Below are 12,485 nucleotides of genomic sequence, written 5' to 3' on the forward strand. Positions count from 1 at the left end.
CTAGAGCACAATCCTGTTTGATGCTTAAGCCACAAAGTAGTCTCTATGTATTGTTCTTGTACAGGAATTATAGAAACTCATTTCTGTCTGTATTGAGATTAAAAAACAACAGACATCAAGCATGTTTTCATAACTAATTTTATGAAACAATTTAAGCACTGCACTGATTGTTGTTATTCAAACTTCGTATAAAATTCCAAAACATTAGAGATTCACACTCTAAAAATCACAATTATGTAAAAAGCAAAGTAAATAAAGAGAACATTCCTTTACAGCAACTCATGAGCCAGTATGACTGACTGCACTTGAAATAATGTATAAAAAAAAATCACGTAAGTAACCAGAGTTTTCTGTTAAACATGTCTTTAATTAAGGAAAACAAGGAAAAGAGGAAATGAAGAGACATTGTCTTTTTACTCTTAATGGAAACCAGGTTTCTGCTAACAGTCTTTACAAAAGTTCCATCCGTACTGATGCATTCTTACACCAGCTAGTGGCCTTCTCCTAAAAAAGGAGAACTAACTGCTCATAATGACAGTCAAGTACAAAAGAAGAAATCAAGACCAAGCTACAGAGTACATCTTCTAATCTGGAAGTAGTTACATGGAGGTCTTGCAGAAACCACTGGCACTAATATTCTGCTTTGAATGGGTAGTCCTTGTGATTGACAGCTCTGAGAAGAAAAAGAACTGGTTATTTAAGTATTGTAGAAAGTATCTCCAGCAGCATTTCCCTACTGCAGTCTTCTTGCCCCACTGCCAATGTACTGAAGTTTTGCTTCTGCCATAACCCTGTGTGGCTAAATAGGGAATTGCTGGGTATGCTCAAGTGGAAGAGGAGAGTTTACAGCTCATGGAAGGAGGGGCTGGCCACTTGGGAGGAATATAAGGCTGCTGCTAGGGGATGTAGGAAGGCAGCTAGGAGGACTAAGGCTTCCTTAGAATTAAACCTGGCAAGAAGGGTCAAGGACAGCAAAAAGAGCTTTTTCAAGTACATGTCAGACAAAACTAACACCAGAGGCAATGTAGGCCCACTGATGAACGGGATGGGTGCCCTGGTGACAGAAGATGCAGAGATGGCAGAGTTACTGAATGCCTTCTTTGTCTCTGTCTACTCTGCTGCAGGCAGTCCTGAAGAGCCCTATACCCCTGAGACCTTAGATGAAGTCAGGTCGACGGAGCGACTTGCCTTAGTCGATGAGGAATGGGTTAGAGATCAGTTGAGCAATCTGGACGTCCATAAATCCATGGGTCCAGATGGGATGCACCCGCGGGTGCTGAGGGAACTGGCGGAAGTCATTGCTAGACCACTCGCCATCATCTTTACCAAGTCCTGGGAAACGGGAGAGGTGCCTGAGGACTGGAGGAAGGCAAATGTCACTCCGGTCTTCAAAAAGGGCAAGAAGGAGGACCCGGGTAACTATAGACCGGTCAGCCTCACCTCCATCCCTGGGAAAGTGATGGAACACCTTGTCCTTGGTGCCATCTTAAAGCATATCAAGGATAAGAGGGTTATGAGGGGCAGTCAACATGGCTTCACCAGGGGGAAATCATGTTTGACCAATCTCTTAGCCTTTTATGAGGAAATAACACGGTGGATGGATGATGGCAGAGCGGTGGATGTGGTCTACCTTGACTTCAGCAAAGCCTTTGACACAGTCTCCCACAGCATCCTCACGGCTAAATTGAGGAAGTGTGGACTGGATGACCAGGTAGTGAGGTGGACTGCGAACTGGCTGAAGGAGAGAAGCCAGAGAGTTGTAGTCTATGGGGCTGAGTCTAGTTGGAGGCCTGTAACTAGTGGAGTGCCTCAAGGGTCAGTACTGGGACCAGTATTATTTAATATATTCATCAATGATTTAGATGAGGGAATTGAGTGTACTGTCAGCAAGTTTGCTGATGACACTAAGCTGGGAGGAGTGGCTGACACGCCAGAAGGCTGTGCTGCCATCCAGCGAGACCTGGACAGGCTGGAGAGTTGGGCAGGGAATAACGGGATGAAATATAACAAGGGAAAGTGTAGAGTCCTGCATCTGGGCAGGAACAGCCCCAGGTTCCAGTATAGGTTGGGGAACGACCTGTTAGAGAGCAGTGTAGGGGAGAGGGACCTGGGGGTCCTAGTGGACAACAGGATGACCATGAGCCAACACTGTGCCCTTGTGGCCAAGAAGGCCAATGGCATCCTGGGGTGTATTAGAAGGGCGGTGGTTAGTAGGTCGAGAGAGGTCCTCCTTCCCCTCTACTCTGCCCTGGTGAGACCCCATCTGGAATATTGTGTCCAGTTCTGGGCCCCTCAGTTCAAGAAGGACAGGGAGCTGCTGGAGAGAGTCCAGCGCAGGGCAACCAAGATGATTAAGGGAGTGGAGCATCTCCCTTATGAGGAAAGACTGAGGGAGCTGGGTCTTTATAGTTTAGAGAAGAGGAGACTGAGGGGTGACCTTATAAGTGTCTATAAATATATAAAGGGGGAGTGTCACGAGGATGGAGCCAGGCTCTACTCAGTGGCAAACAATGATAGGACAAGGGGTAATGGGTGCAAACTGGAACACAAGAGGTTCCACTTAAACTTGAGAAGGAACTTTTTCTCAGTGAGGGTGACGGAACACTGGAACAGGCTGCCCAGGGAGGTTGTGGAGTCTCCTTCCCTGGAGACATTCAAAGCCCGCCTGGACACATTCCTGTGTAACGTTATCTAGGTGTTCCTGCTCTGGCAGGGGGATTGGACTAGATGATCTTTTGAGGTCCCTTCCAATCTCCAGCATACTGTGATACTGTGTGATTAATTTTAACATAGTCTTGTGACAAGCCCATAATACACAAAGATGTTGAAGGGAATGTCCTGAATCAGTCTCCCTTCTGACATCAGTTCCAGGACATTGTTACCTGGGGTGCAAGACTGGAGATGTGAGCTCTCCCTTGTCTTAGTCATGTATGTTTTCAAGACATGGGGGATGAAAATACAGATAGGCTTAGTGGATAACAACAATAAAAAGGAACTTACTGGGGCACTGGAACTGCCCTCCAGTTCCTGTTAAAGCTGAGGATGACGTCCATCTCCTTTTTAGACAGTTCAAAGTCAAACACCTAGCAAGGAAACAAAAGAACAGCCCTTTTTACTTAGGTTCATGAGTAGTTAGCTGCTAATGCGCTTCATGTATTCATGACTTGAGGAAAGGAACATATTGCATCCACACTAAGCAGTTAAGAAATCCTCGTATTTCTTAGCCAAATACCAATCTACCCTTGGAGTAATCAAGATAGCCCTTTTCTCTCTGAGATGCTGTTCATAGTAATGTCTTACAGTTCTAGGTGGTTGAATGCAGTTTGTGCTGTAATACACAGAACAAAAAGTTAAGATGCCAAGGATGGATTACTCAATGTATTGCAAATACTAGAACTAGCGGTAAATATTTCTGCTACAACAGAGGACTACTGGGTATACCAACTGCAAATGGTAGCCTCAATCAGTTGTCTAAGAGTTCTTGCTAGTGGTTCATAGGAGAAATAAGTCCAAAATTTAGCAGCATGAATTGAAAGTAACACAGAGATATCATTTAAGAATGCCAGGCCTTATGAGCAGACGTCTACCTGAACTTTCCTGCCAAGGAGAACCACAGCCTCAAAGTGAGACAAACTGTAATGGGTCTGGTGTTTATAACTTGTTCCTTACATCCTAAAGAGAGGTTCACTAAGCATTTCCCAGGGGGCAAGTCCAAAACTTGGACAGCCTTTCTGGACAGCAGAGCTTGGACTGCCCTGGGGTAACCCATTTCTGACAGGAACAAAATGCTTTTCTGCAGAGAACAAGTGAGGATGCTTAGGTAGCGCAGAGCCCCCATCTTTACATCTCTGCGCTCCCTTTCCAATGCCTCCTAAGAGCTGCTCCATGGAAACATGGAGGAGATGTGGGTTTAGGTGCCTATCCTGTGTAAAAAAGTAGCAGCAGTTCCCAGTAGAAACTTCACCTTGATGTTTTCCTCAACACGCTGAGGTTTCTCAGACTTGGGGATGACAATCAGTTCTCTTTGGATAAGAAACCGGATCAGGACCTAGGAAAGGACAAGGAGGAGCATGAACATAGAGGTACCAAGAAATCTGTTAAAATGAATTTTGTGTTCTCTCTTACCACTATTTTTTCGTTCACAAACCAATTTCCTTTTCTACAACTACGTTCACTCTTTGGAAGACTCTACCAGTTTGTACACAGGAGTTTGATGTGCCAGGATTTGCTTGCAGTCTACTGACAAGCTAATTGTTTCTGGCCTATGTTGTTTCTTCATCCTGGCTTCTCCAGGCTTTTTTTTTATTTTCATTTAGGATAGAAGGGGAAGGGAGGAGGAACGATGATGCTTCTGGCTTGCATTATATGAGTGCTCAGACCCCAGTGATACTGCAGATTATTTTGGTCTCACAGGTATTTCACCTGGGTTAAGATTTTTTGAAGTCCTTAAAAGGAAAAATAAACTTACAGACTTTAAACACTGTGTGTGTGTGTGTGTCCCTTCAAAAGAGTACTGTTGAATAGTTTTTTTGTTCTGCTCTGCCTGTCTTAAAATGGGACTGTGGTTGGCTGCTTGTGAACCTGTGGGTTTGTTTGAAGTGCAGTTTCTGCACACCCTGAGCAAGAACTCATCTCTGTGACTAGTAACAGTGAAAAAATCATCTCGTATAATCAAGGAGCTTTCAATGGTTCTTTGGGAACACAAGCAAAAGGGGAGCAATCAAATTAATCTGCAAATTACAGGATTCTCTGAAGAGTAACTTTGCGAACTTAACTGGAGAAAGGAGTGACAAAGTTAGCTTGAAGATTTGTAGGCAAATCTGAGGGGAAAGGGGTTCTCTGGGAGAGAGCACTTCTCTCTGGGAGCAGAAGAAATCTCCCCAGAAGGGGGAACACCTGAGGTAAGCATGCACCACTGCTGATCAGCGCCGCACCCCCCCCAAACTCACAGTCAAGACCTCTTAGAAAATACCTGATAATTTGTACAAATGCTGGTAAGAACTGGGTCAGTGTGAGGAGTTAAGTGCAGTTCAGCTCTGTTATACCGTATCTCTAGAGAAGGCAGCATCTGCTAAGACTGGCCATCAGTCGTGTAAAGATGTCAGAGGAGGAGGAATAGTTTGCCCTGACAGACCCACTGACCTGGGCAGGGGTTTTATGGTGTCTAACTGCAATCTCTTTAATCCTGGGATCCTCTAGCAGCACAGGTTCCCCTGGCTTGGCCCTATTAAAAACAAAAGCCAGGATATTCATGATAGATGTTAGCTTCCCTGCAGGAAGCCTGACATTTTGTGTGAATCAATCTGCAGTAAAGCAACAATACTTTTCCAATTATACCTGCATTATTTACATCATTTGCCTCAAAGATTCAAGTTGCAAATGCATGGATTTGTGTACGGAAAGGCTGCAGAAGAATATTTGCTTACCACGGGCGGTTAGGAGAGCCAAGGGGACTGTATGCAGTCACAACAATCCCTTTGGATTGACAGTAGTTGATCAGCTTTTCCTGGGTTAGGTATGGATGACATTCAATCTGCAAGCACAGAAGCATGGTGGTTGATACAGAGGCAGACTGCACTGGGCTCCTGAGGATAACATTTTAATTCCTCTTGGGTCACAGAAAATATGAAGGAAAGACTCCCAGTATCATGATTAAAATTACCTTCACAGCAGTATCTAGAGGCCTAGCACAGAGAACAGGGCTTCCTCATGCTCCATATTATGCTAAGATAGTGAGAAATAGATGAGAAGAGTGAAAGTGCTATCTTGTCAGGAACCAAGGAAATCAGTCTTCCTTAACTACTGCAGAGCCAGACTGCATCTTCAGAGAAGCAGCTCAGGACACCCAAAGTTTAGTTTCTGCTCCAAGTCACCCAACCTCTCCTCAGGGAGTCTCCCTGATTCCTAAAGAAGCCTGGGAATCTGAGCTTCCCTAGGTTAGCTCAGATCACGCTGTGACCAGCCATTTGGGCAAGACATCCTTTAAATGGAAACAAGAGCCTATATGGGGATGCTGCTCAAGTTGCCACAAGCCATAGTATGACTACAGGGCTATGTCTACACTGCATAACATGGTACCATGCACATACTTAGCTATTTGTAAATGCTATAGCTTTGCTACCAGGTATGGTGATGTGAAATCCATGTACAGTAGTTTATCTAGTCCTGAGCTAGATTAGGCTGCTACTGCAATGACAGCGTGTGGCACAGGCACACCCATGAAGAAGCAAAATGAAGTCAAAGCCTGAAGTTCTTTAAACTGTTGAAGTTGGTGCAGCTTTTAACATGGGGATAGTTGGGTCCCTACCCACCAGGACTTTATAACCCTCAATAAAATCTTTCCAAGTTGTGTGTTCCCCTTGTGCTAAGCCTGGCTGGCACACACGCTAGCCCCAAGCCCAGCATCACAGTACAGGCAGCACTGTGCCTGCATAGGACCCAGTGTGGGGATTTTCCTGGATATTGCCAAGCCAGCAGAGATGGGCATTCAGCACCCTCAGCTGTGTGCAAAGAAGTCTTATATGAAAGAAGGTCCTGATGCCACTGCTGTCCTGCGATTTCTTTCATTCAGAGGTATGTGCTAAGAATTTGTTATGTAACTGCATACTTCAACCCTCCCTTCTGTGCCCAAGGTCAGTGAAATAGTTTATGCTGAAAAATAAGTAAGTTCCGTGAATGAGTTAGAGCATTTCTGTACATGCCCATGCCTGTGCTCGCAGTGGGGATTATGCTGCTTATCCCAGGGTTGAAAAAAATGGGCCTGTGGCAACTTCGGCTGTGACATCTAAGTCCAAGTCATACTTGAGAGTGTGAAAGAGGACACACAGCAGAAAAACGCAAGGTCTTATAGAAGGTAATGGATATTTTCACTGTTTTCCACTATCTAAAAATGATACATTCTCATGTGTCTGGTATTACTGTGATATGCATAATCCATACTGGTTTGTATGATAGCGCTCTCAAATCACCACTGCATATATACACACAAGTCTACAAAAAAAAATTGTTAACATCCCTGTCAACTAAACACCATTAAGACTGACACTGTACCAAAGCCTTGCGTATCACAGGCAGCACTGATTTAGTCTTTCAGACAACTAGAGGTACCCATAGTGCTTTGCCAGACCTTTTGATGGCACCAAAGCTATTCAAAGGTCATGGCAGAAATCAGTTTTAGAGCTGAAGTGTAGCATGAGTATTTCAAGGTTAGTTGACATCAACAGAAACAAAAATCTTACCTGGTTATTTACTGGCTTGTATTTCAGTCCTGGCTTGTTCAAGATTCTTTCAATCTGCTCATGGTTAAAGTTGGAGATACCAATGGCTTTTACCAGGCCACAGTCCACCAGCTCTTCCATGGCCTAATGAGTAAAGTCAACAAATACGTGTTTATGAGGTGGTAATACTGTCAATTACATTATCTTATTTCCCTAAAGCTAATGACAAACCAATGAACAACTCATACTAGATTGCAACTTGTATTATCTATATGCTTTACAGTGCAGATTGGAAAGTAATGTAAGAATGGCTTGGCCAAACCTTTTGTAGTAGGAAGCAAAAGCTTTGCCTTCTTTGGGGGTCATTTTACCAGAGCTTAAAAAGCAAGGGTGACCCTCCACTTCCTCCCTTACCTGCACACTACCTCTGATTTGGCAGAACATAGGAGGGAGGATGTTAAGCTTATACTCAATTACCTCAAAATACTTCCTTGCACCTGTAATCTGCTGCTGCAGAGAAAACTTAATTCCCAGAGCTGCAGCATCACAGAGGTGCAGGTAGTCGGAGCAGGCCCCAGTGCACAAAGAAAGGAGGAATGAAGGACAGCCAGAGGTGCTGACAGCCAACACTGAAAAGCATGACAATTCCTTACCTGCATGAAACACCCACTAAATCAACATCCACACCCGGATTAATCCAGGCTTCGATTCTTCCACTGCATGTATTCAAATATTTTCATGACAGCACCTGCAGTGCTGAGAGCTTCCTCCTCTTTAGTCTTAGTAAAGACATCCCCCTCTTCCTCCCCAAAACAAGGGATAGCAGCGGCTCTGCTCATTTTGATCATGATATGTAACTTTTTTGTGACTATCCTCCATACCCAAACCTATTCTTTAATTTCACTGTGCACACAGATCTCTGCTCCATCTTTAGTGGTGACACCTGCTCCCAAGAGCAAACATTAACTTACCTCCCATGTGTCCAGAAAATCTGTATCACTGGGGATACTCATACCCTTCTCATCCACAGGATTCAGTTCTTCACCAGCCTGTTATTTCAAGGCAGATAATGCACAGACTTTTTGTTAGGAGCTGAATTTCCTACTGTTTATAGCACTTCTGACTGGATTGATAGGCAGTAAGTTAGCAGGTTATTAAAACATATTACATAACTGAAAAAAAAACAAACACACAGTTTTTGGACAAGGGCCATATTTCTACAAAACAAACCCTGCACACAAAACGTGGGAATTAGCAGTAATTATGTAACTTAGGCAAATCTAGGCAGAAGGCAAAAGATACCATCCCCTTCCTCTTTATTCTAGAGCTTTTATTTTTTACACAGGTGTAGACTCAGGGGGGAGAGGGGAGTGTGTGGAGGCGGTGAAAGTATTGTGCTGCTGCACTGTGATTCATCTCCCACTGTTGGTCACTCCAAACCAAGCCAGCATCTCCAAAAACTGAGATGTTCACACTGTTCTGGCCCAGCAGAAGGCCACGATCCCAAAATGCACAATTCTGTGTTGGTTACAGTTTCCCTGAAGACCCAGCGGGCTTGTTAGCAGTGTTCATACCTACGACTATCTCGCCCCGACAAGTGCATAAATCCAGGCCCGCATGCTAAAACATACCACCAGCTAGTTAGTGATTGAATTCTTGCTACCACAAGGGTAAGGGAAGAGCCAAATGAACCACAGCATATCCCAGCTGCATGATGAAGATGGTCACAACACAGATGAGAGAATGCACCATGCTTCTAGCCAGATAAGGAGAAGAGGGATGTAGGTACTACCTTGTATCCCATAGGGAAGTGTATCAGGTAGAGGTCAAGGTAGTCCAGTTGCAGTGCAGTGAGGCTCTTCTTGCATGCTACCTTAACCAAGGACCTCTCGTGGAACGTGTTCCATAACTGTGGGAAGAAGCCCAACCATGATTCTACAGCTTCCACAATCCAGGGGACAGAAGCTTCTCCCTAGGTGGTCTAGGAGGAAAACTCCTTCCCCACCTACTCAGTCCACACTGAAGACAAGGATGCCAATGTCTTCATGGTAAGGCAGGACAAACATACCACAAATAAGGAGTCAGTCATGAAGGTGGGCAGTCAGTATTCCTACTTATGAAAAGAGATTCTCAGAATATAACACTCTGTAAGGTGTATCTGACCCAGCAGAGCTGTTTGTGTTAGATTTTGTTTTTTCAGCGTAAATTCTGAGTCTGAAGCAGCTCACAGCTACCCACGTTCTGTCCCTTTTTACTGCCCACAGTGAGAACTGTTGTCCATTTTACTTAATTTCTGAAATGAAAATCCAAGTCATTTAAATAGAAGAACTTCAAAGTATTATTCAAATTAAAACCTGTTCTTTAACAAAAATAAAGAGTATGTGCAAAACCCTAATTATACTCGAAGTTTTATCACGTTGCTAATGAAAACCCCAATTAATAATTTTTAGTTGAAGTGTTCCTATTTTCTGGTAAAGACCATTGCTGAGGCAAGTGGAGAAGAGAAAGCAGTGGAGTTACACTTTAATATCTGTTTCCTTTTAGGCTTACATTTTGTACATGACGCCATTTTCAAGGGTCTTGAATACCAGGAAGTAGCATACCACCTCTGAATTCAGACATCTGATTTGTCCTTTTTTTCCTGATCTTTCTCAGGTGCAAGCAAATGAACCACCAGTGTAATTAAATGACTGAATAGACACAAGGGAATTATTACATTAGCAACTGCCATGTTATATTTCCTAAATTCTCAATGGCTCCTAATAAGGCTCTGTCCAAATTACAATTGAAGGATAGAATTTATAGCACACATGACACCCATGAAGTGAAGGTCAGAGAAGGGAAGAGGTCCTCATGTTACTTTACAAATGGAACAAGGGTGCACTCTCTGAGAAAAGCAAAATGTCCCAATAATCCTGCATCCTTGTACCTTGGTGACAATGAAGAGGTCTTCCCGTTTCACAGCCCCCTCCCTGATCTTCTGCTGGACTGCATTCCCTATTTCATTTTCATTCTGGTAGAAATAGGCACAGTCAAAGAGGCGGTAGCCTGCATCAATAGCACACTTTGCCACCTCTTCCACCTTTCCTGGAGGAGCCTGAAAGCAAACACAACCACACCATGAGCTCTTCCACGGTTTTCTGCCTGTGCTTACTGCTGCGATAGCTCTGCACAGTCCCCATTTCCACCTGCTGATGGACTTTCCTGAGTTTCAACTTTCCAAACAGCTTTTTTTGTAGGAAAATGGCACAGAGCAGAAAGGAATTAGTTCCTGCGACACATCTTGACTCTGCCATTTCCAGCAGCATGTGCCCGCTATCATTTCCCCTTTCTTACTCTGTGTTGCCCAAGCAGTTTCGCCAATCCCTGCCCACGAAGGCAGTCCCGTGGTACAGGGGTCTTACCTGTCCGCACACCACCGGAGGGCTGCGAGCTGCCAGGCAGCCTCTCGTAACCTGCTTTTGCTTCTTTCCTGTCCCTTTCCTCTTTTGCTTCCCCTCCCTTTTTTTTATTATTTTATCCTCCCTCCACCTTCCTCACCCCCCACCGCCCTTCCCCTTTTGTTTTGCCCTTTTTCCCTTTGCTGTTTGCTCCCCGAGCCCCGCTCTCCCCCGGCCCCTCCTGGCAGCCCGCCCTGTTACACAAGCGGCCGCGATTGCGGGCGGGCGGTGAGACCGGACCTCCGCTCCCCGGGCAGAAAAGCGGGTTCCGCGGCAGCCTGCGCCGCACCGCGGGAGCCCCGGCTGTGGTCACGGCTCTTCTCTTTTCTCTCCTTTCCACGCTGGCAGCCCCCGCCGGAGCAGCGTCCTCCCGCCCGCCCCGGTACCTGCCAAGTGCCCAGCCCCAGGACTGGCATCTTCATCTTGTTGCTCAGCTCCACGCAAGGGCTCGCCATGGTGTCCGCGGGTGTCCGTCTGTCTGTGCGTGTTCAAGCCGGCCAGAAGGCGCTTAAAGGCGTGGGGCCGTCCGTCCCCGTTCTCACCCCCCTCCCTCACATCCCTCCCCGCCTCCGCCGGGTTTCATTACATGTGAGACACAACGTGTCCGTGATTGAGAGATTTTGGTTTGTTACAGAAACGTGATACTAAGAGGGTTTGTTTGGTTTTGCGCTGAATAAACTAAAAGCAAATGCCATCGTGATGATGAGTTTGGCACTTTGCATGTGTTCTTCTGCAGCAGAGAGAGCCTGAAGGATGACAGGAGACTTGCATGAGGTTCCCTGGGCCGTTTTCTCAGTTACACTTAAGTGGTGACAAATAGACTGAAATTTTCACCCTTCACCCTAGAAAATACTACACTCACCTGCTGTTCGCAGAGCAAGTCAAAAAGAAGATGTAGTTTTAGCTTTACATCAATTTTGCATTCCCCATCTTTGCATGCTCACAGTGTGCTCCCTGCAGGAAAGTTGCAGCACTCTGTGTGAAAGCGTCAATTCCTAATGCTCAGTTAAAATGTCAGCCAGCATCAGTAGGGTGTCAGAGGCTGCAAAATGGATTTGTGATCGCAGCTTGTCTACAGGTAGTGCTTTACTCTGAATAATCCCCCACCTTTTTATGTAGGATCAAATACATTGAGAGGGATGACATTTAAAGGCTGCATGAAACTTTATATGAAGATAGTGCTCAGAAATCAAGAGCCATAAGCTTGGAAAGGCTGGGATAGTTAGCTGACAGCCGTCTTGAAGAAAAGGTGCTTTATGTTAGGAAGCTGGTGTAATTTCATGCCCTACATTGGGAATCTCACATGTCACAGGCTTTGTGTTTATCAGAGTAGGGATTCTCTGCTTCTTGAGTCTTCTTTTTTAATTTTGCTTATATTGCTGTAAAGTCCTCCTTGCTCATCACTGACCCCTGACTACCATGATTACATGTTGTGCAGGTTCCACTGGTGTCATCCTGTGAGTTCTACAGCGAGAGTGAGAGGCAGATGCTTTATGCTTGGACTGATAATGTTTGTCTATCAAAATACAGTGGCAGCTGTGAGTTTTTGTGCCACTAGTGCATTCTAACCACAATGTTTGATGTGCTATGTTAAATTTTTTTGTGTACTTGCGTGATTCAAGGTGCTTTCACAAGACAGTATTTTCAGTTGATTGGCTGATTCATGTTCTGGCTTTAAATTTGAACAAAATTTCTTCCTGCTCAGCTTGATCTGGTTTCTGAGCCATTGGTTGAACGAGCTTCATTGTCATCTTTCTGATCATCTTTTCAGGCTAACATGACAACACCAGAATGCACACTAGAGCAGCTGGAGGAGGTCTCTGCTGTT

General features: G+C 44.9%; 1 protein-coding gene across 2 annotated transcripts; it reads right to left on the minus strand.

Annotated features, from left to right (window-relative positions):
• Nucleotides 1-115: 115 nt before the first annotated feature.
• Nucleotides 116-11,200, minus strand: LOC134162628 (aldo-keto reductase family 1 member B1-like). Of its 2 annotated transcripts, XM_062616714.1 has the most exons (10): nucleotides 11,044-11,200; nucleotides 10,147-10,314; nucleotides 9,010-9,126; nucleotides 8,189-8,266; nucleotides 7,239-7,361; nucleotides 5,427-5,533; nucleotides 5,143-5,224; nucleotides 3,965-4,048; nucleotides 3,001-3,083; nucleotides 116-673 (listed from the first exon to the last, which is right to left on the minus strand). In XM_062616714.1, exons 1-10 carry the CDS (start codon nucleotides 11,110-11,112, stop codon nucleotides 631-633), a joined length of 954 nt encoding a protein of 317 aa, XP_062472698.1. In that variant the 5' UTR covers nucleotides 11,113-11,200; the 3' UTR covers nucleotides 116-630. The 2 variants fall into 2 exon arrangements, with proteins under 2 accessions (XP_062472698.1, XP_062472699.1); XM_062616715.1 differs by lacking the exon at nucleotides 9,010-9,126.
• Between the last annotated feature and the right edge of the window lie 1,285 nt (nucleotides 11,201-12,485).

Source organism: Pezoporus occidentalis, unplaced genomic scaffold, assembly GCF_034315485.1.
Source record: "Pezoporus occidentalis ecotype Australia unplaced genomic scaffold, CSIRO_AGI_Poc_V1 ctg19, whole genome shotgun sequence".
Taxonomy (NCBI): domain Eukaryota; kingdom Metazoa; phylum Chordata; class Aves; order Psittaciformes; family Psittacidae; genus Pezoporus; species Pezoporus occidentalis.

Coding starts and splice junctions, on each gene's coding strand:
- LOC134162628 (XM_062616714.1), bottom strand. CDS start 11,112: ATGGCGAGCCCTTGCGTGGAGCTGAGCAACAAGATGAAGATGCCAGTC. Junction 7,362..8,188: donor ATTTTCTGGACACATGGGAG/GTAAGTTAATGT, acceptor TTTACTCATTAG/GCCATGGAAGAGCTGGTGGA. Junction 5,534..7,238: donor ACAAGCCAGTAAATAACCAG/GTAAGATTTTTG, acceptor CTGTGCTTGCAG/ATTGAATGTCATCCATACCT.